The sequence below is a fragment of the Neovison vison genome, chromosome 1 (genome assembly GCF_020171115.1).
Source record: "Neovison vison isolate M4711 chromosome 1, ASM_NN_V1, whole genome shotgun sequence".
NCBI lineage: Eukaryota > Metazoa > Chordata > Mammalia > Carnivora > Mustelidae > Neogale > Neogale vison.
In genome coordinates this window covers 216,819,642-216,846,401 of record NC_058091.1, presented here as the reverse complement: position 1 = coordinate 216,846,401, position 26,760 = coordinate 216,819,642, and the positions used below count along the sequence as shown (strand labels likewise).

The following is a 26,760-nucleotide window of genomic DNA, read 5'->3' as shown; positions in this document are numbered from 1 at the left end:
TCACCCAACTGCCATTTTTATTGCTATTTAGAAATGTATTTGTGTTTTCTAAGTTTTCATTGGTCATGACTTTTGTTTATCTATATCCTTAAAGTAGGCAAATTTATGTCAGTAAGAGGTTCTTTACTTTGCATGAGATATATTTTATGGGAGAACAATTCTAGTGTCATAGTCATTGGAAATCTATGTTTTGGAGTTGGGTTCAAATCCTGACCCTGTTGCTATGGGGCTTACTGGGCAAGTTACTTTACTTCTTGTGTCATAATGTTTTAACTTCTGAAATGAAGCTTTATAGTATCCCTCTCATCAGCTTGTTGTAATGATTAAATTAGATAATATGTAGTGAATCTTCTATAACAGTCTCTGAGTATATTAAGTTCTCAGTAAAAGTTGACTTTCATGTGCATATGTGAATGGATTTTCATATATGGAGTATATTGTATGTACATATACAGATGGAAAATTTGTACAAATGCAAATTAGACTTGGTTTGGACAAATGAAGCTACAAAGGATAAAATCTTGGTATTGTAAAAAATTAATTGTATATGTGCTGCCAAAGCGAGCACTGTAAAAAATTAATTGAAAATTCCTAGGAACTTTTCTAGACTTTCTCTTACAACAGTTTACAGTGCTGGAGGTAACATTGCCTTCAGCCTAGACTTATAATGGAACTTCTATACAACATCACTGTTCAGGTAGAGTTAATACACTTTTTTTCTTTTGCCTCCTCTGAGTGAATGAATTCCACTACCTTAGTTTGCTGATCCTTTCTTCCATTTAATCTAGTCTTCTGTTGAATCTTTCTTTTTTTTTTTTTAATTTTTATTTCATGTGTTATGTTCTTGAGCTCTATAATTTCTGGTTAGAAGTTGTTTATACTTTCTACCTTTTTTTGTTGAAATTTTCACTTTGTTCACACATTGCTTCCCCAACTGTGGAAAGGATCTTTATGACTGTTATTTTGAACTCTGTATTTGATAAATCACTTACCTCCATTAAGAATTTATTTTTTAGGGGCACCTGAGTGGCTCAGTGGGTTAAAGAATGAAAACTTTATGCCTTTGTCAAAATGAATCTGCCTTCCAAAAAGTAAAACACACTCCAATATTAGTTAAAAAAAAAAAAAAAGAAAGGCTAGGAGGCTTAAGAAAATAAAGTTCCTTAGTCAGAAAACAGTGTGCCTTCAGCTCGGGTTGTGGTCTCAGGGTCCTGGGATTGAGCCCCACGTCAGGCTCTCTCCTCTGTGAGAGGCCTGCTTCCCCCTCTCTCTCTCTGCCTGCCTCTCTGCCTACTTGTGATTTCTCTCTGTCAAATAAATAAATAAAATCTTAAAAAAAAAAGAATTGATTTTTTAAATTTAAAAAATTTACCTTGTTCTTTTGTTTGGAACCTGTTCTCCTGTTTTTTTTTTTTTTCATTTTCTTTGACTTTCATGTTGGTTTCTGTACATTAGATGAAACAGACACTTCTCCCAGTCTTGACAAACTGGTCTCCTGTAGATGAACCTTGTTGGTCAGCTTAGCCCAAGTTCCTGGTTGCTTCTCAAATTTTATTGATTGTCCAACTTGCTCTCTGTGTTCTTAGTAGTACCCAGTAGTTGGGGATGTGCTAAGACCCATCAGTGTCCTGTAGGAGAAGACCTCACTCACAACCCAGATATAAGCTCATTAGGAACCCTATGCTTAGGCTGATATGCAGTCAAATATCTTCCAAGAAAAGGGTGGGAGATGAGCATTCTTTGTTTGCTCCCTCTGTGCTGAACCCTGAAGGGATAGTTGCCGCCAGGGTTTCTCTGTGCACCCATTAACAATTACTTCTTTATTCAATACAGTCCTGCAGGACTCATGAAGGCAAACCGCATTGGCTATCAGAGCAAGGCAGTCTGGGACGCTGTCCCTTAGGTGGCAGTTATAAAACCTGGGGTACCAGATGTGTTTACAAGCTGCTTACAGAGAGATGCTGGTGACCTGGACCTATTGTTGGAATGAAGCAAACCCAGAAGGGGTTGGGGGATTTCCCATTGGCTCCCTTGGGGTCCAGGCAGGATCACAGTCCCATCCTAGATACATGCCAATGAGCAAATGGACCTTTAAGCAGCAGTTTATAAAGTAGGCAGTCAAATCCCTTCCAAGAAAAGACTGGGAGATATGTCTTTCCGCATGCTTCCTCTATGTTATACCCTGAGGGGATAGTCATCACGGTGAGTGCTTGTCTGCCTGTTAAGAACTACTTCTTTGCTCTAGTCCTGCGGAATTCTTGGATGTATTGTCCCCTGGCTATCAGCTTGGTGAAGTCTTCCAGAGTTGGGGTGCTAGATGTGATGCAAACCTTTGGTTCCTCAGGGAGGTGCTGAGGATTGTACGGCGCTGTGCCGGGGCGGAGTTTATGGTGAGCGTGTCTCAGCCTTTTGTGCCCATTCTGATGTGGTGCTTCCACATTGACCATGCGTATGAGAGAAGTCATTCACTGAGTTCCTGGAGTTCTCTCAGAGAATTGCTGTTTGCGACACCGTACATTAGGTGCCGCCATGGGAGAAGGAGCGTTCAGGAGTCTCCTATGTCCACAGTGTGGTCCCTCTTTTTCAGTTTAGTAGAAACTCTACTAAACTGTGAGAAGTTGAGACTCTTGTACATGCTCAGCTCATCCTCTGCTAAGGAACCTATCGTGCTGGTGCTGCTTATCTTTAAGGCGAGATAACAGCAGACTAAGAAACAGTGGCAAATGGGGCGCCTGGATGGCTCCGTGGGTTAAGCCTCTGCCTTTGGTTCAGGTCATGATCTCGGGGTCCTGGGATGGAGCCTTGCATTGGGCTCTCTGCTCAGTGGGGAGTCTGCTTCCCCCCGCCTCTCTCCGTCTGCCTCTCTGCCTACTTGTGACCACTCTCTCTGTGTCAAATAAATAAAACCTTTAAAAAAAAAAAAAAGAAAAGAAAAGAAATGGTGGAATATGGCACGCTGGAGTTTACTGCGTGTTATGTGAGAGTGGCAACAAAAGTGGAAAGCAGGGGCGCCTGGGTGGCTCAGTGGATTAAAAGAGCCTCTGTCTTCGGCTCGGGTCATGATCCCAGGGTCCTGGGATCGAGCCCCGCATCGGGCTCTCTGCTCAGCAGCTAGCCTGCTTTCTCCTCTCTCTGCCTGCCTCTCTGCCTACTTGTAATCTCCGCCTGTCAAATAAATAAATAAAGTATTTAAAAAAAATTTAAAAAAAAAGTGGAAAGCAGTTTTTTCCCTAGCAATTATTTCTCCTAATACTTATCCAGAAATGATTTAAAGTGTCACCATTTGTGCTTCAAATTCTTTGGGTTTACTTATTTATGCTTTTTTGGTGGGCTAAGTGGATGTGCTGAATGAGTATTAATTGATATCTGTAATGACTCTGTCTTGGAAGAGTCTGAGGAAACCTTAGTAGGAAGCCTGAGTGTGTTTCCTTGCCTTTGGCATTTTATAATCCCTCACTTTTTGCCTTTTCAATCACTGCGCATTATCAGGAAGGCCTGAGATCCTGGAGAAGGGCCAGGCTGAGCAGAGTGTTGTGTCTCATCAAGAAAAGCAGAGATTTTTCTTGGCCCTGCTTCTTACCCATCATTACTCACAAGGCAACTTTATTATATGTTCTAGGGAAGGAAATATCGCTGGTTTTATTTAATCTTGTGCCATAAGTAAAATTGGATTTCTGTTTCATAAAATTAAACCCAGTTCTTTGAAATAGCTTTCATGATAAAAAGCTCTTGCAGGATGTTAGGACCCCATACTTACAGTAAAACTTGGAGTAGAATAATATATCCAATAAAATGTCGCAATTTATCTTTTTTTTGTTGTTGTTTTGGGTACATTGCTTGTTTTTTTTTTTTTTTTTTGGACAGAGCAATACTTCTCAGAGATAGGCATAATTCTGACAATTAGATTAACTGGCATAAGGTATTTTGTTTCAATTCCTTGGAACTCATGTAACTTGTGAGTTAGTTTTCCCTTCCTGCTCAACCATATTATTTCACTTGTGTTCCCAGAAGCTTGACATGCCTGACTAGCACCAAGCTTGCGGTCTCCACGAGAAGGTCACCATTTGAGTAAAGAGCCCAAAGGGACTACAGATACCATTTCAGAGGACTGATGGCATTGCCTTTAGGAACATAATAGCTCTTAGCCCAACCTATGGCGTAAGTAGAGGTTGTCCTGGTTGAGCTTTCTGACGGAAGAAAAATGAACCCACTTACGTTAAAAAACTAACAAAGTCATAAAGACTACCTCTCTCAGTGTATATTCACATTTACAAACCAGTATGTAGCAACAGTTTACAGATTTAAGACATTTTTGCCAAAGTAAATTATTATAAAAAGTGAATTTGGAGTTTTCTGCAGTTCTCTATGTAAAATATTTCATACATTCAGAGGTCTCATTATAGGCACAAATTTTTTAGTTATGGAAAAGATGGAACCCTGTTATAATGATTATGAAAACACAACTCAATCTTTTTTTGCCAGCTTTTAGAGACATAGTTGGCATACAATATTGTGTATGTTTAAGGTGTACAGTGTGTTGATTTTATACACTTATATATTGCAAAATGATTACTGCTATAGCATTAGATAACAACTCCATTCTGTTACTTAAATATCATTTCCTTTGATGTCAAGAACTTTTAAGAAAAGTGATATCATGAATTGGATCTGCAGGGCATACATAATATAATTTTTAAATAAATTAAATTTTATCTGGTAGATTGTTTCATCAAGTGAAAAGAGTTAAACTTGACTCTTGCCTTTATATCTGATTCAGTGAGTGAAAGAAATTTTTAGGGTAAGCCAGCTGAGCTTGTGAAACTTTTCAGCAGGGCTGTCTTGGACCTAAACACAATTGCTGTATTTAGGGATCCTCCTTCTCTTTCTGGAGCTGTCTCTAAAAATGATTGGGAGGGAGACAAACCATAAGAGACTCTTAATCTCACAAAACAAACTGAGGGTTGCCAGGGGATAGGGGAGTAGGGATAGGGTGGCTGGATTATGGACATTGGGGAGGGTATGTGCTATATGGTAAGTGCTGTGAAGTGTGTAAGCCTGATGATTCACAGACGTGTACCCCTGGGGCAAATAATATATTATATGTTAATAAAAATAATGAAGTATAAAAAAAAGTAATGGGTGGAAGTGGTAGAACCCGCTGAAAGTGCCTTAGATAATTGATTAATATAAATACTGATTTCAAAGATGAGAATACTTGAGAATTGAGAAATTTAAGAAATGTATTAGTTGAGACTACATATTGTAAGGGCAAGTCCAAGTAGTATTAGTCTGTACAAAAACAAGTTACATTGTAATTAATATTGACTTAGAGGAAAAGTGGAAACCTTGTCAGGGACCACGAGTTTAATGGATATATCATGCTGTTACTAAGAAGGGTGGTTAGCTTGACGGTCTATTTTATTAATAGGGTCTTCATAAATTAGTTCCTATTGAAGGGGAATCTTTGCTTTTCTACACTTTACAACTAATGGGGGGAAAAGGGAAAAAATGCAGCAGGCCAAAAGAACTTTGGAAGAAATTTTATAAAAGTGGGGGTCATTCAACAATTGTTAAAATGTGTCTTAATTGGGGGCACCTGGATAGCTCATTCGGGTAAGCATCTGGCTTGGGTTCAGGTCATGATCCCCGGTGCTGGGTTCTCGGATTGAGTCCCACATCGGGCTCCCTGTTCAGTGCGGAGCCTGCTTCTCCCTGTCCCTCTGCTGCTTCCCCTGCTTGTGTGCTTTCCCTCTGTCAAATAAATAAATAAAATTAAAAAAAATACATCTTGTTTAGTGTTACCAAAGGCGTTTAAAGTGCAGTTATATTGCTTTTTATCTCAGGAGACCGTTAAGTGAGAAGTAATTGTTCATAACTAAAGACTAAGTGGGAACTGCTAGTCTTCTGTGACATCTACGCTGTGCTTCAGGCCACACACCCAGAGTCTTCACCTTCTTTCTAGGCAACAGCAGAAGGAAACGTGTGGGCCAGCAATGTTTGACAAAGGAAAATATCTGTTGACCTCTCTTTGAATAGAGGAAAGAGAACTGTCACTAGTAAGAAGCAAGATTTGAGTAACACTTGAAATAGAGCTTGGCTGCTGTTTTTATCCTTGAGTAAAATTTGCTGGCTGTATAAATAGAAAAAAATAAAGCAAGGCTCAGTAGCATGCCTTGTTCATTGGCCTCAACTTATGTTCTAGGTCTTATTAGCTGGGGGATGGCATATTGAACTGTAAGAATGACTTGCTGTCCTGCAGACTGTGAAATGTCAGCTTTGTTTTTCTGACCCAAAGCTTTGTACTGGACAGCAAATTTGAAATAACATCAGCCGGTGTCCTCCCAGGGGTTAGGAAACCCACAAAGGACAGATTTATTATAAAATACAAGTTTTCTGTTTAAAATTGAGGAGTTTTGAAATTAGTGCATGACAGGTACCAATTAATGCTGAGGTTTTGAATGTTTTTCTTGGAAATCTTGACATTTTTCTCAGTTACATATACACTCAATATTACTTTTTAGCCTTCTGTTACTTTTGATGGTATCTCCTGGAACAAACCTCTCCACACTTCCTTTTCTGACATTTTAAGCTGGAAATCTATTCCTTCCGTTGCTAAGGTAACCCAGTGTGTGAATGCTAGTGGTGGAGAGAATGTTTTTTAGAATAGGTTCCATGTTAAATTGATACCATTATTACACATTACTTAGGCAGGTACTCAAATAGTCATCATTTGTGAAGTCTTAAATCTTTAATTAAAAAATTTTTCTCTGTCTTCCATCCCATTTTTAGCCATTCATTTTTAAGGAATAGGTTTTCTGGCAGTAATGAATTTTATATGGAATTGAGCTCTCAAGGAGAAAGAGTGTGTCATTAAATAATTTGAATTTATTTTTCAGTTAAACTCATTAACCACATTCTCTCTTTAAGGTGTTACATTTTAAAGATGAGAAGGCAGCTTAAAGTTTTCCCTAAAAAATAAGTCTCCTACTTTTATCTGGCACCAATGGCCCTTAGATTGGAATTGAGAATTAAATATTTATTCTCACATCCTCTGATGTGAGAACAGAGGTTGTATTCAGGTTACTTTCACCCTCTCTCATAATTTTCAAGGAAAAAAAGTAATTGGAAGCTCTTATTTTTTCCAAATAGCCTACCATAATGTACTTTTCAAGGGATTCAGGATGGTGGAAGGTTTTGGAATTCCCCTCTGGGTAGCCATGTCCCACCCATTCTTCTTTCCCCTGGAAACCCTATAAACCCTATAAGATGCATATGACAGTTTTTGATTGCACTCAGGGAACCAAACTTGAATTTGCAAATAACAGTATCCAAGGATTCTGTTAATACTTAAGGCAAAAAATTAAAATTTTTGCTTTTTTCTTAGATGTCAGAGTATTTGAATGCTGGCAGCTATCCATTTATTACTTGGTCTAAAAAATAAATAATTGGCTTTGAAACTACCTATGTTTACAGGTTTAAAGGCTGATGGTTGAAGAGCTATGTGGGAGAGCCTTGGGAAGAGGGTAGGTAGAGTGAGGCAGACAGAAGTGATGAGATGTTCTTAGGGAAACGACCAACACAGATCCTTTGGAAGTGCTCTACTCTATGGGTGCCAAGTGAACTGTGAAAGGCCTTGTCTTGACTCTGTAAGAGGTGGGCCTTTATGTGCCCATGAGGCTGACATAGGTAGAACCACCCGTCACCCCCAGTCTTTTGTAATCCTGCCCTAGGTCCTGGTTCATAATGATTCCCACATAGCTGCTTTCCCTGCCCTAGATTTGTAGCTATTGCAACTTTTATTTTGCAGGTTTGTCATGAGACTGTACTGTGTGTGTGTGTGTGTGTGTGTGTGTGTGTGTGTGTATGTGTTTGTGTGTGTACACGGTGACCTATCAGGCTGACATGTGCAGAGTCTGGTAAGCCCAGCCCTTAGGATTGGTTTAGTTTGTTTTGGAGTGGCTTAGTTCCTTCTGTTTGGTTTCCTCACTCATTTTGTTGACTTGTTCAAGGTTCTGTCTTTAGTGCCCTTGTTTTTGCTATCTTTGACATAAGTATTTCTTTGCCTGTAAGAATTTTAGTTTTTGGAGGTGGAAGAGTCTGAGTTCAGAGCCTCAATGCTGCATGTGGTGAGTGAGCTTGGGCAGTTGCTTGATGGTGTCAGAACTCAGTTTCTGCCCCTGTGAAATGGGGATGATCATAGGCTTTACCTCGTGCATTAACTGTCGGGATCAAATAAGATAATACCCGTAAGTTACTTCCTAAATGTTAGATGGAAACAAGGACTGTAAAGGAATGTAAAGTCCTTACAGTCATTGGCACCGAATAAGAATTAAATAAAAAGGAGGTTGTGGTGGTTTACTTCTTTGCTTTCATTCATATGGGACAGCTGCCCACCGAGAGTTGTGACCTTTTTCTAACTTCCCCACCCTCAGCCTCATCCCAGGTAGGGAGCAACTTCAACACCTATTTCCTGTTTGCTTATCCCCTCTCCCTTCCTCTTCTGCTCACCTCATGCTAAGGGATGGGATGAGATTTCCCACTGAGGTTGTAACTCATAACCATGGAGTTGACTATTTCTCACTCTAGCCGTTTGGACTTGGGACTCTGGCTTCCAGTGTAAGGGCAGTGAGTGGATCCTGCCACTCATGCCTTCTCGCTCAGATAAGAAGTCGCTTTCCTGGTTGGGGTTCAGTTCAGATTCTCAGTGCAGATTTCAAAAGGCCATTGCCAAGCTATGAGGAGTCTATTCTTTTTTTCTGCTTGTCAATAATAAAATTAGACTGCGGGGCACCTGGCTGGCTCAGTTGTTAAGCATCTGCCTTTGGTTCAGGTCACGATCCCCGGGTCCTGGGATTCAGGGTCCTGGGATCAAGCCCTGCATTGGGCTCCCTGCTCATTGGGGAACCTGCTTGGGCTCTCTTTCTGTCCAATAAATAAATAAAAGCTTAAAAAAAATCAGACTGCAGTATATTTTTATTTGTCTCCCAAACAGAATGGGGTTCCTGAAGGGTCAGTTGGGAGATTGCCTGGCAATTCCATAGGCTATGCTGTGATGTGAGGGGAAAGAATGCTCAGTGCATAGTAGGCTGTCAGCAAATATCTAATGAATGAATAAATGGTCTACACAAACCAGAGCTTAAAGAAGTATTAACAAATGATTTTAAAAAATCTAATGCACAAACTGGAAAGTAGGTATGATACAATCGTTGCTTATGGCACCTAATGACTGCCTGCTGCCCAAGGCATGGGGCTGACACACATGTGTCTCAATGGCACATCTGTTATCTTACACAGATGCAATTATAGTGCCTCCTAAGTAGACATCTGGTTGCCTTCAATTATGCTTTTATTTTTTTTTTTAAGATTTTATTTATTTATTTGACAGAGAGAAATCACAAGCAGACGGAGAGGCAGGCAGAGAGAGAGAGAGGGAAGCAAGCTCCTTGCCGAGCAGAGAGCCCGATGCGGGACTCGATCCCAGGACCCTGAGATCATGACCTGAGCCGAAGGCAGCGGCTTAACCCACTGAGCCACCCAGGTGCCCCTCAATTATGCTTTTAAATTACAACCAGAGGAAAACTGTTCTGGAGTAAACCATGTCTCTATCTAGTGAAAGTTGTATTTTTGTGTGGAAAATATCAGACAAATGTATACTACTGAGAAGTCCCCCCAATACTGGCTTTCATAGTTCTTGACAACCTTGTTTTATACAGTATTTTCATTATGTCCCCCTGACACTCCTGGGTAGTAGGCTGGGAAGATAACACTCAGCTTCTCCATTAAGCCCCTTAAAGGTTGAGAATTAAGGGGTCTTTCCACAGCTACATTTCTGTAAGTGTTCAAATCCAGATCTTTCAACTCTTCTGTCTGTCTGCCTTTGCACTATGCAGTATTGTGACCAGATTCTTAATAGATTCTATTGATGTGTACATTGCATAGTTTAGTCTTGACATGTCCCCAGATAGTGCAGGCCAGAAATTGGATTGCCGTCTTTGAGTTCTGATAAGGACTTCTTTTATTTTTAAGATTTTATTTATTTATTTGACAGAGATCCCAAGTAGGCAGAGAGGCAGGCAGAAAGAGAGGGAGGTAGGCTCCCTGCTGAGCAGAGAGCCTGATGCAGGGCTCAATCCCAGGACCTTGGGATCATGACTTGAGCCGAAGGCAGAGGCTTTAACCCACGGAGCCACCCAGGTTCCCCAATAAGGACTTTTTAATGTTTCAACTGATTTAGTACTAGTTCCACAAGGTAAAATAAAGTATATCCAGCCTAAAAGAGAGGCAGACTCCATAAACTGCATTCCAGCATCACATACAGCAATGTGAATTTGATGGAATGAAACTGTGTGATTGGTGTTTTCCCAGACTTGCAGTCAGGAGTTGTCATCTGAGTGTCTCAAATATGCCTGATGCAGAAAAGACGTATCAGGAAGCTAGAACCCACCCTTGGGCTTGTTGCACTTCTCTTCTTCTCCCATTGCCTTTACTGTCCAGCCATACCTGCCATGTTGGTATTGTGCTCCTTTGGCCGTTCTGTTTCAATATCTTTCCTATGAAACTGTTTATATTTTCAGTTTCCATTTTGGACTTAACCACCTCTGATCTTCTCGGTGGAGAAGTGATTTTTTTAATGCACCAAAGCTCTTGATTAGACCACTTGAATGAAAAATGCCATAGTACATGATCTCTCCTATTTCACTGAGAGTCCTGAAAAAATAGGAGATTGTATGTGATGCTCATACCACATATTCTCTTCTGTGTTCCATAAAATATTTTTTTCATTCTCTTTAGTTTTTCCTCATCCCTTTGCTATTGGATAAACGTCTCAATTTTCAAGTCATCATACATGAGGGAGGTAGTAGGTCCAATACTTTCCTTATTTCTGTTCATACTCTGTGTCTATGCCTAGAGCTGCAACTCATCAGTCAGTGGTTTCATGGGCCGGATATTTATTCCAAAGAAAAGTGGGCGGCAATATGGTATTCAAAGATAATCTTTACATCTACAAGATCTGGCATATAGTACTGGCATTGAATACTAGTTTCATTTAGTGTTTGTCTACTGAATGACTTAGATGCAAAAATTGAGACCTTACAGTATTGAATACATTTCAACGGCTCCACTTAGTTGTTGTGAAACATCAGTAAATCCTACAAAGTAGAAGTACTCCTGAATTAAACTGCATTTAAAAGCATTTGCTGGGGCGCCGGGGTGGCTCAGTCATTAATCATCTGCCTTCAGCTCAGGTCGTGATTCCAGGGTCCTGGGATCAAGCCCCACATCGGCTCCCTGCTTGGCCGGAGTTTGCTTCTCCCTCTCCCACTCCCCCTGCTTGTGTTCCCTCTCTCTCTGTGTCCCTCTGTGTCAAATAAATAAAATCTCAAAAAATAAAATAAGATAAAAGCATTTGTTTCTAGATTATTGCCTACTCACACTTATCTTTAATATTTTGCTTAAGTGTTTAAGGATATATCTTGGTTTGGGAGCAAGTATTGTAGATTAAGAGTAACTTGTGAAAGTCACAAACTTTTTTTTGTTATTATTCATTGTTGAAATTTTTAGCTAATAGATCTTAAGAGATGATAGGGAAGACAGTGGTATAAAAAAAGCATTGCCAGGTATTTTGTTAACCACTTACTTAGAGAAAGTAGCAGATCTTAACTCTGGTGTTGTATTAGAATAACTTGGGAATCTTTGGGAAAAAGTAAGGCTTGGGTCCCAACCCTGGAAATTCTGTTTTAATTGTCCTAGGGTGAGCCTTAAACACGGCTTCCTGTGTGTGTTGGTGGGGAGACATAGGCACCATTGGACCCCAGAAGTAGCTCCATTCATGGTCTCCTCTTTGTCCTAGAGAAATGATGCCCACTTGTAGAGTAACTGTTTCCTTGCTTTTCCGTAAATTTCTACTACCTGTGTGTTCTTAAATAGTATGCCTTAGCTGTTCACTTTGTAAAATTTTGTATTAACCAAAACATATTCTGTGAACTCTTTTGTGACTTTTCTGCAACAACAGTATATTTCTTAGTTTTTTTCTATGTTAGTCTGTACTTTTTTATTGATGTTAGGATACTAGTGTGATTATACTGCAGTTTATTCTATTGTTGGTGGATGTTGAGATCCCTTCTGTTTTTGGACAGTTATATATTTTTATGTGTGTTTGCTGTGACATGCAAAGCATGGTGCTCACTAGGGTTTATATGTAGGAGTGGAAATGCTTAATCACTGAAGACTTCAGTTTCTTCAGATTTATTCTATGATGGCAATGTATTTTCCAAAGTGGTTATACCCATTTACATTTCCTGTAGCCATGACTGTGAGTTCCTATGGACTTGGTAATTTATTTTTACATATTCTGCTGTCTCCAGACCTTGTGAAGCTACAATGGTCCCGAATTTGGACTGAACAGTATATAAAATCACTTTCCTTCTGCAACAGCCTCACCAGCTACTTGAGCCCCTGTGCTTGAACACTGTCGGAAGACCTTTAGGGTGGGCTGTATTTCCTGCATCCTTGATCCTCAGTAAGTCAGGCTGGGATGAATATTCTCAGGACCTTGGATCTCTGATGTGATCGCCTTATTTTCTGGGCGCAGAAACTGAGGTGTGGCAGAACGAGAGGCATAGGCTTTGAGCCTCCATCCCTCTCTGGGTCCAGTGGACTCCCTTTATGCCGTGATGGGAAATGCTGATTGAATGGCACAGCCTACTCACTTCCTCTTTGTGTCTGGGTGATTTTGCTCCCAGGATGTGACAGGTCATACCTTCTCATGTTTGCTATTAGAACAATTACAAGTAATTCTGTTTTAGTAACATTAGTTCACATAACTCCTGACATTAGCTACACAGGAAGAGACATATTTATTTGGTTAAAAATAATTTTAAACACACCTCCTCCCCATTCTGCCAGATTGTATAACCCCTTTTCACAGCTTGTTTTCCCGACCGCTGTTAAGAATCTGAAACTCTATAACAAGCAGAATTATTTATATATGTCATGGTGTTTCCTATTTCAGGCTCTTTGCCTGATTCTGGGCTCTGAACTTTCAAACCGAATGAGAAGGCTCTCTCAAACCATCTTGGTCAGCTTCTTATTTGTTTCCTTCAAACATCAGAAGATCCTTTCTACCCCTGCCTTCCCACCTTTCCAGAAGTGGACAGATTGAGAAGGAGGAACAGTTTCAGCAGTGAGCTGTTCTTTCCTGCAAGTTTGCTTTGCTCCTCTGTGAACTAGATGTGAGATTGGAGCCCAGGGAGGGAATGAGGAGCTGGGCTAACAGAACATGCCTGGAAGGTGTTCCAAAGGAGAAAAACTCCTGCCACCCACACAGGTAGAATGGAGTGAACTCCTTCCCAGGTTCAAGGGTATCTGGGGTACTGCCCCAGGCGATGTATGGAGTTCCATTTAAATGGTTGACCCCATACTGGTAAACTACTACTTTACCAGTAGTTTTATTTTAAAAGGGAATGCAGACGGTTTTGATGTTCCCTTTTGGTCTTTGTCTTGGAAGAAAATAGTATCTCATACAGCCATGCAGCCATGCAGTGTTTCTTACCCAATTGAGATTGGGATCTATGACTTTGAAATTCCATTCGAGGGTGGCCGGTTGTGAGCTCATGCCCACATACGTGTTGGGGAGTGTCCTTGTGCATTTGTATTTGCTTTGTTACCTGATCTGAACAGTTTCTTCCTCCTTATTACTTAAGAAGGGGGAAAAAAAATGGAAATGTTCTCAAACATGCCTTGTCAGGAGTCTGTTAAGTATGAAAGCACTACCTTCTAATAAAATGAGTTTAAAGGTCAAAAACTTAAAGGGTAAAGCAGAGATAAGTTCTTCAATAGCCTTTTGAAGATATCAGGCATATTAAGCAGATATCTGGCAGGTGTGCACTGCTTTGTCTTTAGATGTTTTGGCATTTCAGATGTTATTTGGCCTGCATGGGGTTGGGGGCGTGTGTCTGTGCTGTGTCACACAGACAGGTGATAGAGCAAATGCACAGTGGAGTTAGTGGCATTTCACTTCGAGGGCCTAGTTACAAATTTGAAATAGAACACTTCACCTTCTTGATCCGGATAAAGAAATAGTATAAACCACTAAAAATGTAAGCTAAGCAGTTTCTTCTGCATTTGTGCAGTGGCGTAATTCCTTCTGATTGTTTCAAATTAGAGTGGGGTTGGATGCTGGCTCCCCAGATAGCATCCCCACAGTCCGCTGGAGAGACAGAGCTGAGCTAACTGCCTGGCCTGGTTGGGAGGCAGGAAGGCTGCCTCCATGCAGCCTCAGCAGGCTTTTGGTGGGGGTGAGGGCAGGGTTGGAATTTAATGAGAATTTGAAGGTTGGTTTAATGATAGTCTTCCAATGCAGAGAAGCGGGTGTGGGCTAGGCAGGGAGTTGGATTAGGAGAGGATAAGGATCGTGGTATAATATAGATTGGTTTTAGGGCTCAAACGGATGCTTTTTACAGAGGAGTTGATGGGTCTTAAAGGAATGATGAACAGACCATCATTTGCCCTGGGAAGAATCTCCTGGAGTAGTGAAGTTATGCTAATGAAGACAATGGAAAGGTAAAGTCATATTAATGCAGACCTCCGACTTGTGGAGAAGTAGTTTTTTGTCCTCAGTGTTCAAAGTCTGAGATAGTAAGTAGCTTTTGTTCACAGATTTTAATCAAGGTACCAGAGATGGAACTAAGAATGATAGGTGCTCCAAGTGGCAGCTGCAGCCATATCCCTAAAGCTCACTTTCCTGGGTAACTAATGAGGGAAGGAGCCCCCTTGGTCATATATTTATTTATTCATTCATTCATTCATACATTCAATATGCAGGTATTTTTAGATCCATACATGTGCAGGGCACTGTATTGGGGTAGAAAACAGAAGGGGTCCCTCCCCTCTGGCTTTTCCTGCCAGAAAATCAAGTGCAATACAGTGTGCCCTAGACATCCTTCCCATTATAGCTGCAGCCAATAACATCATTCAGCTTGAGGGTAGATGTAATTCACATTCTCATTGTGTGCATTCCAGCAGATCTTGAGTGTTTGGATTTTTAGGTTTAGTTCATGACGATAAGGTTTGTTTTAAGGCATATCTTGATATCTGAGGAGTTTATGAGTCTACCTTTTTTTTTAATGTAAACAAATTTATTCTTTTCCATATTTCCAGTGTAATATTTATCATGAGCCAGCTGTGTTCCAGGCACTGAGTATTGCAGTAGAAATACAGGTGTACAAACTATATGCAAATAAGGCAATTTGACCATACACAAATGACAGCAATTTTAACAGTTTCCATTCAGCTCCACAAACACTAGACAACTTCAGTTTGTCAGAGGTTGTATTAGGTTTTGAGAATAATAAAACCCCTCAGCCTCTACAATGATATGTACCCCTTAATGTGAAAGCTGCAAACCACAGTGAAAACTCAGAACACAGATTAACCAAGAGCCCTTTGTCAAGGGCCATGTGAAGAGGCCCCAGGCTGAGCCGTTGAAGCAAAGCATTAGGGCCGTTTGCCAGCCCTGAAACAGTCCCAGGAATCTAATAGATGGACCAGAGCTCCTCCGTGAAGTTGGAGAACGACCATGGTCTCAAGTTTTCTGGACATGGGAAGCCCGTTTCTGCCCTACCTTCTCATCAGGGGAGGAGCATCTCTGGCTCATGAATGGGAACAAGGACTCCCTTATGGTTGTGGCCTCTGAGACACTGCCCTCCGGAAGTAACAGCGTGTCCTTCAAGAGCAGCTTCGTGTTTTGAAAGAGTGGTGTGCTCCTAGCACTCGTTTTCCCTTGCTGACTTCTGCACAAGTGAAAGGGAATGTGAATGTGTGCTGTAGTGGGTGGAAATAGCACTGTACCAGCAATGGGCAGACCCGCCAAGCACCTCTTGGCTGCCTACCTTTGGGCAAATCACTGGCCCTGTCCTCAGCAGTAAAATAGGAGCGCCTGGGTGGCTCAGTCGCTTGGGTGTCTGACTCTGGATCTCACTCAGTACAGGTCTTGATCTCAGGGTTGTGAGTTCAAGCCCCACATTGGGGTCCACACAGTGTATGGAGCCTAATTAAAATAAGGTATTTGGGGCGCCTGGGTGGCTCAGTGGGTTAAGCTGCTGCCTTCAGCTCAGGTCATGATCTCAGGGTCCTGGAATCGAGTCCCGCATTGGGCTCTCTGCTCAGCAGGGAGCCTGCTTCCTCCTCTCTCTCTCTGCCTGCTTCTCTGCCTACTTGTGATCTCTGTTTGTCAAATAAATAAATAAAATCTTTAAAAAATAAAATAAAATAAAATAAGGTATTTGGATTACATGCTTTTGATGGTTCCTTCCAGTTCTGACATTCTTATTATGTCTAAATCTATGGTATTAGAGATAAAACATATAAGGCACATTTTTGCAAGTGAAAGAACTAATACCATTTGTTTTTATTCTCAGTTTCTTTATGCAGAGAGTCTCTTCTACACCTGGCTATGAGATGGGGCCTACCTAAGCTCTCTCATTTCCTCTTGTGCCTGCCTGGGGGAGTTCAGGCTTTGTCTTTACCCAACGAAGAAGGTGCCACACCATTAGACTTAGCTTTACAAGCTGGACACTCCAAGCTGGTTGAAGACATCACAAAGTGAGTTTGGCTACTTGATGGATTAATTCTCTCTTGATCGGTTCCTATAAAGTGTTCCAAGAACTGTGGGAGAATTGAAATAACCAGACCATAAGCTCTTGTTGGTTTCTCTTTTGCCATTGATTCTCATGTATAGAGTACAAAGTACATGAGTATTTTGTACAGACATATTTGGTATCAACATTTCATGGAGAGGGAGTTAGAGAAGACATGTCTTTAAGGGCTGTGTAGGGGACTGTAATCAAGGAAAAAGTTGGGAAATACTTGCCCAAGTCCTACTTACCTTTCAGGTATCACCTTAAGTAACAATGCTTCAGAAAGCCATCCATGTTAGGATCTTTAATGATTATGAATAATATACACTATGGTGATCAAAAGGACTAATTTACAATATTAATCGTAGCTTATAATTTTAAATATAGGCATCATTTGTTACCTAGGTTTCCCTTCTGTATCACTCGAGGGCTGAAAGTATTTGTTTACCTACTGTAGTATTTCTAATACAGTTTTGCGTATGACACTCATTGAAAGAATATAAATGATTGTTGAGTCAATAACAGACATACCCTAAGAGACAATGTGGCTATTGGGATCTAATGAAGTAATGTAAAGGAAATAATAAAAGAAGTGTAAAGTTTCTTATGTGCTTCATGATTATCAGCATTTTCACTGAATGAGGAATGTGTGGTTTATTACCTAGAATAGTTGAGACTCGTCATTATACTTATGAAAAGGGAATTTTTATATAGTGATTTCCTTGACTTTGGCCATTATTCCCATGACAAGAGGATTCATATGTAGTGATTTCCTTGACGTAACAGGTGTTAAAAATAAATGGGAAAGTACCTTGAAAATTACAAAGTACTGCATAAATATTAAATATCATCAGAGTACTATTATATGGTATGTCTTGATAGACTGGTTTTTCTTGTTTGGCTCATGAAACTCAATTAATTTATGGTTTAATGGTACATAAATGAATATTAGAGTAGAACTTTCTGTTTATTTTTGTTCTGCGTTAGTCACATGACCACCAAGCAGTGGAAGAGCCCATCATAAGGAATTGTCCTTTTTTTGATTCTAACGTGACCCTACTTGCTTGGCCCAAGAAGCTAAGGCAGTCCTGCTTTCTTTGACTTAGTCATTGTGGATGGTTCATTGTTAGATCAAAGTCCTGGCTGACTTCATCTTGGGTAGCCTAGTACCTTTCTACTGTCTCCAGGACTGGAAGATATTACATACTTTAAAGGTTTGCACATCTAACAGATCTATTCATGAATGGTATTAGTAGACTGTCAGCTAAATTCTGAGTATATGGTGAAACTTTCATTTTCTAAATTAATAACAATCTTTTGGCTCAGGCTCAGAGTCCATTTATTTCAGTGACATGTTAACATGGGAAGTTGTTTTCTAGAGGATTTTAGTAATTAATATGAGGAGTATGGAGAGATACCCCAAATCTTAGAGTGCAGGAATCTCTTTTTAGTGCTCCATATGATGGAGATAGCATTTATTTGGTTGGAAGTGTATTATATTTTCGTGAGGTGTACATTCATTAATAAAATAGGGCCATGTAAGAAGAGGAAGGAGGCATAGAGCTATCTCTGTGAAGTGAGGAATCTGGGAGCGGTCTGTGGGTCTGTGACAACATGAGGTGGGCTGCCCTCTGGAAGCACTCGCATTTTCCTCCTGATGCTCCTTCACTGCTGCAATCGCATGACCTTGCGAGCCATCCAGAATAGTATACTAACTGTGACGCCTATGTGTAGCTAATAAATGTGCAGTTGTTGGCCAAAACAGAACAGAAAGTAAGTTTACTTTCAAGAATTTAGTTTGGGAATATTGTTTCTTTGTTTATGGGTATTTTCACAAATACAACAAAATCCAATATATGTGTCTTTTAATATGCATGATAAAATGATTTACAACAGTGGACCAGTGTGCTATGAATAACCCACTTGTTTGTAACCTCCAAACCTCACTGTGTTCCCTGGAGATCATTATCTGTTTTTCACTGTAATCACCTAATAAGCTGTTGGCTGCCAGCTAATTTGTTCTACCACATGTGACCCTGTTAAAGCAAGAGGGCCTCTTTTTGAATTGAAAAGAGAATGAAATATTGCAGTAAAATACGACGTTTAGAAGTCAGTAGTTTCATTCGTGCTACAAGTGACGGGTAAAGTATGTAGTGTATGTGAGTAGCTCCTCACTTGGCAACTTATGTAGGGGAAGAAAGTGGCTTTATTATTAGTGTCTGTTTACATGATCTTACGTATTTGTTGTCAGTAGGTGGCTTTCATGGATCATTTTGCCAGCTGGATTGGTAATTGGGGGCCGTGGGGGTAGTGGGATGTTGGGGCTGATGTCTCTGAAACTGCCAGTGGGTTTTGATTTGTGACATTTCAGTTTCCAGGGCAGACGTTCCCCAGGCTTCTCCAGAGTGCAGCTCAGTGAACAAGCTTTCCTGCAGTATCTTCACTCATCAGAGACGTTGACCCTGACGCTAAACCACACAGCCGAGCATTTGTTGGAGGCAGATATTAAACTCTTCAGGAAATACTACTGGGACAGAGCCTTTCTCCTCAAGGTGTGTATGTCTGTTCATTCTGGTGTATAATAATTCACATTCCTTGAGAGTACACACTGCAATGTCATTATTTTGGGAACCGTGTTTTGGAGAGTAGCACTTTTTTTTTTGTAAAGATTTTATTTATTTATTTGTCAATGAGGGAGGGAGCACAAGTGGGGGGAGAAGCAGGCAGAGGGAGAAGCAGGCTCCCTGATGATTAGGGAGCCCAATGCAGGGCTCAATCCCAAAACCCCGGGATCATGACCTGAGTCGGAGGCAGCCGCTTAACCAACTGAACCATCCACACATTCCCTTAGCTACATTTTTCAGTCATGTTTTAGTTCTCTCCTCATAACAGTTTTTCCTGTTAATCAGAATGTTGAGAATTTAGTTCTAGAACTTGGCTAAAATTAATAAGGCAACTAGGAAATTTAAGTGTCCTACAATTGCATCCAAATTTACTAAAAAGAATAAAAATTGTTTTAATACACCCCATGAAAAAAAAAGTAGTTTCCTATTTCATTTTTGTTTTGTAATCAGGAAGCAGCATTCTCTGATGCCCTTTTTAGGTAGGCTTAGCAGTTACCCTCACCGGAAGACTAGGGTTTCAGGGCGAGGGCTGACTCCAGGTACTCATGTGGGCTGCTTGTGTTGGGCCTTGAGCCTGAGTGGTGAGACCTTTTAGGACCCTAGGCACTCAGGCTCCCACCTCTATGGTGCTTCCCAGTACATACCTGCTCTGGTCCACCCTGTAATTCCATGATGGGGCCTAGAAGAGACAATACTGCATCTTGTGAGTAAGGCAGGTGGGGGCGGGGTGCAGGTGAGTGGGCACTTGTTTCCTCCCCTTTGTGGTTTGGTTAACTGTGTATATTTTCTTGGCTTTTTGTTGCTCTTGTTATTGTGGGCTCAGAATGTTGTTCTGAAATGGTCAAGAGCAAGGCGCTTGATAGACTGAGTTTAATTAATAAGATGCCCAGGAGTATTCAGGGGTCTGGGCCATTTGTAGGGCTCCCTGCTCAAGGGTGCCTATGTGTCTGCTTGGGAATATGCGTGGATGCAGTGTTGGGCTGTTTCACTGTTTGGCACATCAGTATATAATTCTGTGGCTCTTCATCGTTCACTGACCAGGCAGTAACCATTTGAAAAGAAAATGCTAAGAGCTCCAAGAGGGCACTTTGTCTCTGAGGCCCCCAACTTGCTCTCATCCAGGTCAACCTGCACCAGCATACACTGGCTTGCCAAGCAAGGCCTGTGCACAACCTGGGTCCTCCCTGTGATGGGGGTCCTGCCCCCCAGATTCCTGTCTTATGGCATGGGGAGGGGTTGCTCAGGATGGGCACCTGCAGAAACAGTAACTCTGGTTTCCAGTTTCAAGATTTTCTGTTCTTCTGGCCCCTTTTTTGGTTCATGCATTATGTGCCTGAGGCCCTTCTGCTTGTGATGTAGGACACTAGAAGATTCATGGCAGGGACATTTGTAGCCCGTGCCTCTCGGTTCCCCCAAGTGTCTCTCCTCATCTTCCTGGGTGCTACCTGCGTGTACTCCAAGCAGCTTTACCCACCCTGTCTTTCCAGACCTCCCCAGACTGGCTGGCCTGTCCCAGCTCCCAGACCCATGTTTGTGATTTCCATCTCCTTGTCACATATCTAAAGCCACTGATTGTTTTCATTGACTTTTTTTTTTTCTCTTTCTTAGACTCTTGAAGATCAAGAAGCCAGGCCAGAGGAAAGAGGAGACAAACCATCCAGTGCTGCAGAAACTGAAGAAGGTACACAGGCTCCTTCCCCGCCCCAAGGAACCCAGAAAGTGCCGAGGACTAACAAGTTAACTGGTGGTTGAAGTGGGCTGTGAAGGTGGCAGGGACCAGGGGACTTGCAAACAGGATCAGGACTGCGGGACACAAGGACCTTGGTTCCTCTAACAGAGTTGAACGATGTAATCTGCTGCCACTTTTTATTCAATTAGCATTTACTGAGTGCCCTTGACCAGGCCTTGCCACCCTCCTGATCTTAAGGCTACTCTCCTGAGTCAGTGTCTTCTCCTCATGTGCAAGTTTGAACATAAAGAGAATATGGCTGTCCTTCCTCAGTCACTGGCCCCTTAGCTCATTCCATCTTTGTGGAGCCCTGCTCTGCCCTGGGCTAGTTGGTCTTGAAGGGGATGGAGATGACGACTGGCATACAGGCCTGAAGGCAGGGGTGGCTGGATGAGCTGCAGGGTGCAGACCGTTATACCCAACCCAGGTGGTCCCACACAGTTGTTGACAGTCCTCATGGGGCTTCTGAGACTGAGTGTTCACAGCTACTTGGGGAGTCCCCAGCAAGAGCTATATTCTTTAAAAAAAAAAAAAAGATTTTATTTATTTATTTGACGGACAGAGATCACAAGCAGGCAGAGAGGCAGGCAGAGAGAGAGGAGGAAGCAGGCTCTCTGCTGAGCAGAGAGCCCAAAGCGGGGCTCGATCCCAGAACCCTGGGATCGTGACCTGAACCGAAGGCAGAGGCTTTAACCCACTGAGCCACCCAGGTGCCCCAAGAGCTATATTCTTAATTCTGTTGAGGGGCACCTGGGTGGCTCAGTTGGTTAAGTATCTGTGCTCAGGTCATGATCCCAGGATCCTGGGATTGAGCCCCACATCGAGCTCTTTGCTCAGCAGGGAGCCTGCTTCTCCCTCTTTCTCTCCCCCTGTGCTCTCTCTCTCTCTCTCTCTGACAAATAAGTACATTAAAAAATAATCTTTAAGAAAATAATGCATTATTGATCCCTCAGTTGTATATAAAACCTAGCTCATCTGCAGGAATCCTGTACTTCTTTGTTTTCTCCAATGTGGCAGTTTTTCTGGGCACGCAATCGACTTCATTTCACATTTTTTAAAAAATTAACATATAATGTATTATTTGCTCCAGGAGCATTTCATGTCTGGTTTTTAATTTTTTTTCCCTTTTCCATATATAAGTAAGTCTGATCTGTTAGCAAGTCTTCATGATAGACACAAGTGTTGATTCTGGGGAACATATTTTTTTAAGAATTTATTTATATATTTTATTTATAAATAAATAAAGAGAGAGACACAGTGAGAGAGGAACCCAAGCAAGTGGAGTGGGAGAGGGAGAAACAGGCCTTCCGCCAGGCAGGGAACCTGATGTGTGGCTCAATCCCAGGACCCTGGGATCTTGACCTGAGCCAAAGGCAGACACTTAATGACTGAGCCACCCAGGCGCCCCTCTGGGGAACATTATTATCTTTTTTCTTAAATAGTCCTGACTTCTTGGACAGATTCTGATTTCATGTTTGTTTGGTTTTTTTGGTTTTAATCCCAAATCTTAGTAGTTGTAGGAATCTGACTTTGTCATTATGTCTTATAAGGTAGTTTGGGCAAACAATTTATATACTGAAATCTATATTATCTGATTATCAAGTTTTCCCTTTTCCTTTATATTTTAGAATATTTTTTGTTTTTGAAATTATGTGTGAGGATGAGGTCATATATATTAAGGTATGGTTACATTATTCCATTTCAGGAGAGTGGAGGGACATTATAAAATATCTGTTATGTGTAAAGGGACAATAGTCTGATAAGGCTGAGAACCACCATGCTGGATGCTGGGGTTAGGGAGAAAAAGTAGGGCAAGACCCTTGCCTGAAGCCACCAAAATTGACTGCTGGTGAATAGTTTTGATTCTGCCTGTGTCTGACAACATAAACGAGTTGGATTTCACTTATTTGTCAGGTAGTAAAATCTTCAACTCTTGGCCCCCATGTTTGTTAAAAAGTAGTCTTGGATGGGGCACCTGGGTGGCTCAATGGTTAAGCGTCTGCCTTCGGCTCAGGTCATCATCCTGGGGTCCTGGGATCAAGGCCCGCATCGGGCCCCCTGCTCAGTGGGAAGCCTGCTTCTCCCTCTCCCACTCTCCCTGCTTGTCCTCTCTCTCTCTCTGTCAAGTAAATAAATAAAATCTTAAAAAAAATAAAAGTAATCTTGGGTAAGGAAGGTTTGTAGCAAGTTGTTGGAAGTCTGTGGGGCCCATCCATCCCACACACACTTCTGGATTAAGTTCAGCAGCTGGGCTTGCTGTTTAGGCTGGACCTGCTTGGGCCCCCATGGAGTTGCCCTCACATCTGTGTTCTCTAGATGATGTACTCGTGGGTTGGAGTTTGCAGGGGGGCAGTTCCTGCCTGCCTAAGGAGGTGGTGGGTCACCTTGTGCTTTCTCTTAAAAACCTGTAGGAGAAACCTCTTTCTGGTTTCCTGTCAGGAATGCTGCCTTCTCCTGAATGTTTGACTTGCATTTATTGCTCTACCTGTAACTTACCAGGTGTTTTTCTTGTAGCTGGTTGACAAAAACCAAAAACTTGGTTCTAAGTTTCTGGCCTGCATATGTGTAGGGTACTGCTGACTGCATTTTTTTTTGTGATCCTTATTTATGAAGCTCTCATCCTTGCTTTGTTTTCTGGTCATTTTTACTTGTGTATTTTCTTCCCTTCTAATCCACCTTTAAACTAATTGAGAGCAAAGTAGGGTCTGAATAAGTGTTTAAATTTTTGCTCTTAAGGGACTGACAGTTGGGATTGGGGCAGAAAAACAAGCTGCCCCAGCACATTATGGTAAGTCCAGCAGGAGTCATATACAAATATTGGTGTGAGGAATCTGTGGCGTGGGATGGTGGAGTGGTCAGGGAAATCTTCCTGGAAGAGGTGGCCCTGGAGCTGTGATCATACAGAAGGAAAGAAATCCCAGACAGTGGAAATGTACGCAATATAGAGTTCTGAATCACACGATACATCAAGGGAAATGCAGATCATTTTGTACTCCTGTTGATTAGGAGTGGTGTGTGTGTTTGTGTATGTGTGTGTGTTGCCAGTAAAACAGCCTTGGGAGGGAGGCATAGTGACCTGGCTTGTACACAAGGCAAGGAACTGGAGCTCCACCCTGACAGCTGTGGGAGCTGTTTCAAGCAAATCGGGTTAGATTATTACTTTCAAAAGGCCGCTGTGAGAATGTAGAGTGCAGACCCGAGCGTTTGGCGGGGATTAGGGAGAATGGGGGGGGGCACACTGCTGTAAGTAATACAGAAGAGGGTCTGCACCACAGCAGTGTAATGATCATGGAGAGGTAGGGACAGGTGGGGACTGCCCCGAAGGTGGTGCGTCAGTGGTGAGAGAGGAGGGTGATTCCTCCAGTCCTTGTATGTCCCTAACTGGGATCGACCTTACAGGAAGCAGGATCATGGCAAAAAATGTACCCCATTTTAGATGGGCTGGGTTTGATGGGTCTAGGAGCAGCCAAAGTAATACAGCTGGAGTCATGCAGGCAGTAAGCAGAAGACAGCAACTCAAGTGCTCCAACTTCAAGTCATTTGTGTGTGTGTATTGGGTAGACCTTCTAGGCAATGCTTTGATTTGTATATTCTTGGAGGACATATTAGAGACTGTCCTCAGGTTCAAGCAGAGGGCAGTAGTCAACTAAAGAGAAACTACTCTGTTTATGTCCATTCATAAACCTGTAGGCAACTCAACTGGAAAAACAAAGCATTTTGAATGTCAAAGTCTGCTTTTTTCCCCCTTCTTATTTATTTATTTATTTATTTTAAAGATTTTATTTATTTATTTGACAGAGAGAAATCACAAGTAGGCAGAGAGGCAGGCAGAGAGAGAGGAGGAAGCAGGCTCCCTGCTGAGCAGAGAGCCCGATGTAGGGCTCGATCCCAGGACCCTGAGATCATGACCCGAGCGGAAGGCAGCGGCTTAACCCACTGAGCCACCCAGGTGCCCCGCCCCCCTTCTTATTTAAACCCCCAAAGCAAACTTTCCCTTCATGACCTACTAGAAGATTCTTTTTTTTTTATTTATTTTTTATTTTCAGCATAACAGTATTCATTATTTTTACACCATACCTAGTGCTCCATGCAATCCATGCCCTCTATAATACCCACCACATGGTACCCCGACCTCCCACCCCCCGCCCCTTCAAAACCCTCAGATTGTTTTTCAGAGTCCATAGTCTCTCATGGTTCACATCCCCTTCCAATTTCTCCCAACTCCCTTCTCTTCTCCATCTCCCCTTGTCCTCCATGCTATTTGTTATACTCCACAAATAAGTGAAACCATACTAGAAGATTCTTTTTTTTTTTCCCCTACTAGAAGATTCTTAAGAGATCATGTTTTTATGTTTCTCCAGGGGCAGAGAGTGGAGGAGGAAACCCTAAGCTTGTATCTGTAGCTGCCATCGGTTAAAAGATGAGAGTGTTGTCCTGGAGATGGGCTTTCCTGTCCCCATTAGGGTGATAAATGGTGTCATTATTGTCAGCAAGCCAGTTATGTTTCCATAGTTCATAACTGTAATCATACTCCCAGAAGGATGGGCAGTTACTCCAAATGGACGAAATGACCAAAACGTCTTCACCTTTTTAATTTGCTCAGAGGAGTAAGCTAATTATTAGTATTAATCCACCAACTGACTCTTTTGTCCCTTGCCTTCTTTGTTCCTATTTGATATCCTCTTCTAGGATTTCCTGACAAGCATTGTGAAAACCCAGTCGCGGGAGATGCTTTGAAAAATAAGGATTCTTTGACCAAATATGTTGAAAATGCCATCTATGAAACCCCCATTCCTTGTGGAAGCCGAGAGTACCTTAATGTTTTTTAGCTTCTAGTTAAGTCCTGCCATCGTGGCTCCTGTGCCACATTATGTAAAAGTTCTCTCATTGGGGGCGCCTGGGTGGCTCAGTGGGTTAAGCCTCTACCTTGGCTCAGGTCATGATCCCAGAGTCCTGGGATCGAGCCCCGCATCCGGGCTCTCTGCTCAGCAGGGGGCCTGCTTCCTCCTCTCTCTGACTGCTTCTCTGCCTACTTGTGATCTCTCCCTCTCTGTCAAAAAAAAAAAAAAAAAAAACTTCTCTCAGTGGTTCATGGAAGAATATCCTTTTCATGGTTCTTGGACCATCTCATGGAGGTGGTCTGGGTAAGGAACAGGTGGTTGCTGCTCTTTCTCATGTCCACTGCTCCTGCCCTTTCCTTCCCTTTCACCATCACCTGGGTCCTCCACATCCATTAGTACAGTAGTAGGTAATGCTCACACTGGGAGCTGGGCTTGGGGGTGTCTGTGTTTGTAAAACTCGTAGTTGTCCTGACTGTCCTGACGCGCCACACACCCCGCTGCGCTTTCTGGTGTTGTTTGGAAGCCTTGTGACTGCCTTGAGTCTCTGGGGCTGTAAAACAGACAGAACCACCGCAATCCCGTTGACTGTTAACGTGACTCCATTTTGTTTCATATTCTTGTGTAGTTAATTAAAGAAACCACAACCAGATCAAACCCAAACCATGTGTGACTGGCTGTCTCAACTTCTGTGTTAATAGTCCCTCCCCCCACTTTTTCTCTCCATTAATTATGTTCCATATTTTCATTCACAAGGAGAGGGGAAGCTGGGACTGGAGTTTGAGGTGTAGTCACAAAGGACGGGAGGCAGACTCCGTTTCTGCAGGGCTGAAGCGGAAGTTCCCTGCAGGGCAGAGCGGCTTCTACTTCATGACCCCGTGAGAAAGGCGGGAGAGTCTGTGGATCCAAGCACAAGGCACAGCCCAGGCAGG

The 26,760-nt window shown here is 42.0% G+C and overlaps 1 protein-coding gene across 3 annotated transcripts in view; it reads left to right on the top strand.

The window, feature by feature from the left end:
• The window catches only part of ARHGEF28 (Rho guanine nucleotide exchange factor 28), a 319,328-nt gene that overhangs the window by 143,523 nt on the left and 149,045 nt on the right, over nt 1–26,760 (top strand). For all 3 annotated transcript variants that reach the window (XM_044267188.1, XM_044267215.1, XM_044267206.1), the window contains exons 5-7: nt 16,419–16,602; nt 19,009–19,189; nt 20,870–20,942. In XM_044267188.1, coding sequence (XP_044123123.1) covers nt 16,419–16,602; nt 19,009–19,189; nt 20,870–20,942 — 438 coding nt within the window. The remainder of the gene's footprint in view (nt 1–16,418; nt 16,603–19,008; nt 19,190–20,869; nt 20,943–26,760) is intronic.